At 49.1% G+C, this 2,390-nt stretch overlaps 1 protein-coding gene across 1 annotated transcript; it reads left to right on the top strand.

The window, feature by feature from the left end:
• Positions 1-8: 8 nt before the first annotated feature.
• On the top strand, positions 9-2,081 carry LOC104616013 (keratin, type II cytoskeletal 6B-like; the record flags this gene model as incomplete). The annotated part of the gene is made up of 6 exons (XM_010289184.1): positions 9-47; positions 182-346; positions 481-606; positions 836-1,056; positions 1,668-1,702; positions 1,810-2,081. Coding segments are annotated over 6 exons (858 nt in total), but the record flags the coding sequence as incomplete, so codon positions are not given.
• Positions 2,082-2,390: the final 309 nt, after the last annotated feature.

Genomic DNA, 2,390 nt, shown 5'->3' with positions numbered 1-2,390 from the left:
GAGCTCTGACTGATGAAATCAACTTCCTGAGATACATCTTTGAGGAGGTAAGAGCTCTCTCTTCCCCTGGGCAGCCTGGAGTTGCAGTGAGGTGTGTGGTGGCCAAAGACACTGAGGTTGGACGGGGTGCCCATATGAATTTAGGCTTGAGAGTCACTTGGACTGCCTGTCTTGGTTGTAGGAACTGTGTCAGATGCAGGCAATCAGCCGGGACCTGTCTGTGGTGGTGTCTATGGACAACAACCGGCACCTGGATTTTGACAGCATCATTGAGGCGGTCAGGCGCCAGTTCGAGCAGATTGCTCAGAACAGCAGAGCTGAAGCTGAGGCTTGGTACCAGAGCCGGGTGAGTTGGGAAGCAGTGATGGAACCTGGGACAGTCCCTGCTGCTGGCTGCCGCCCTTGCCACAGAGCAAAGGAGCTGCCGGAGGTCTGGGTAGGTTGTGTCACTGATGGGTTGCTTTGTCTCCACGCTGTCAGTATGAAGAGCTGCAGAACACTGCTGGGAGGCATGGCGACAGCCTCCGCAACACCAAGATAGAGATCCAAGAGTTGACCAGGAACATCCAGAGGCTGCGGGCCGAGATTGAGAATGTGAAGAAGCAGGTAGGGATTGCTCAGCACCTCGTTGCGTGATGGCATCAGGCTGGGTCATGACTGAGCTGGGTGGTGGGCTAAGGACAGTGTGAAGGAAACGTAGTCATTGAAATGCAGGTCCTTTGGAGGAGACTGATGGTTCCTGCCTATTGTCCATCCAGTTTGTGCCCTCAGGGCTTCTCCAGTGGAGGGTGTGCAGAAGGGAACTGAGAAACTGCTTTTCTGTTTTCTTTCGCAGAATCATCAGCTGCAGTCAGCTATTGCTGAGGCCGAGGAACGGGGTGAGATGGCCCTCAAGGATGCCAGGAGGAAACTGGAAGAGCTGGAATGTGCCCTGAGCAAAGACAAGGAAGAGCTGGCTCGCTTGTTGAAGGAGTACCAGGAGCTGCTGAACATCAAAATTGCGCTGGACGTTGAGATTGCCATGTACAGGAAGCTGCTGGAGGGAGAGGAGAACAGGTACCTCTATTTCTTTCTATCTAGTTTTTCTAGATTCTTGACAGATTATACTATAAATTTGTAAAAGCTTTACATGCAGTCTAAAGATAAATTTTGTATCACTTGTTGTAATTCTTAGCCTTTGGTATGGTTGTCATATTTCTTATATAGAATGTTAAGATCAAGGTTGCTTATTTGTTTTAAAGAATAATTGAGAAATTAAGAAAGAATATGGAATACCTACCTTGTAAAAAAAGTGAAATTCTCAGCTGAGGAAATGTGGACTTCCTGTAGGATTAACTAGTCCCGTTTTCCCTCATCAGGAAGCTGCTGGAGGGAGAGGAGAACAGGTGAGACCTGGCGCCAGGTTGGCCTGTCCTATCTCATTGGGATAGACTGAGTTTTAATCATCTCTCAGAACTCATTTAAAGTTGGAGTGTGGTTTACCTGCTTTTTTTGCCCCAAGATTTTAGAGCAGCAATAGAAAAAAGGTCCCCACAGGGAATATTTCTGAATGGTTTTGATTGTTGTTAGATGAAACAGGAAATAAAAGGAGTACTTGGGAAATTGCGCAGAGCTTAATTGTTTTCTATTACATTAGATTTACAACCTGTGTTCCTTTCCCTGCACAGGCTCTGTGGAGATAACCCATCCAATGTCAATGTCTGTAAGTATCTGTCCACCGTCTTCTCTGCAGAGTGGCTTTTACCCTGGGTTTTGTGAGGATTCTTAGGCTGTCACTCGATGCACAGTAAGCCTGTCCTTCTCTTGCAGCTGTGGTAGGCAGAACCACCATTGCTGGAGGCAGAGCTGGTGGCTTTGGAGCCAGCAATGGCATGGGAGGAGGAGTATGTGCAGTTGGAGGAGGAAGCATCATTGGAGGCAGCTGTGGCGTGGGAGGAGGAATACTCAGTGGTGGCTTCTCTTCTGGGAGTGGAAGAATGTGCAGCTCCGCAGGTGGCAACTTCATCTCAGGAGGTGGATCCTCCTCTGTGCGGAGATGTGTCACAACCACGACGGTCAAATCTTCAGGTGTAAAATACTGAGCCCTGACCTCAGTCCCTCCAAGGAAAGAAGCATCTTCCATCTCCAGCCAGCAGCACAGCCCCTTTCATCCAGAACCAGTATCCACCAAAGAAGTGAACTGTTTCCCATATCACTCACAACTTCCTCAAATCATCCTGCCCAAGGGATTTGCAGCGAAACACCATCCTGTTGGCAGAGGCTGGCTCCTCTCTGAGCTCCACCAGTCTCCAAGGATGAAAGATCTCCCTTGTGGGTACCAGGGACTGTAAAGTTCATCCAAGCATCTCTTGCTGCATTTCTCGCTGCTACCCTTGGCTGCCGCTCTGGCT

This window comes from Phaethon lepturus, unplaced genomic scaffold, assembly GCF_000687285.1.
Source record: "Phaethon lepturus isolate BGI_N335 unplaced genomic scaffold, ASM68728v1 scaffold31386, whole genome shotgun sequence".
Lineage (NCBI taxonomy): Eukaryota > Metazoa > Chordata > Aves > Phaethontiformes > Phaethontidae > Phaethon > Phaethon lepturus.
This window is presented reverse-complemented; position numbering and strand designations above follow the sequence as displayed.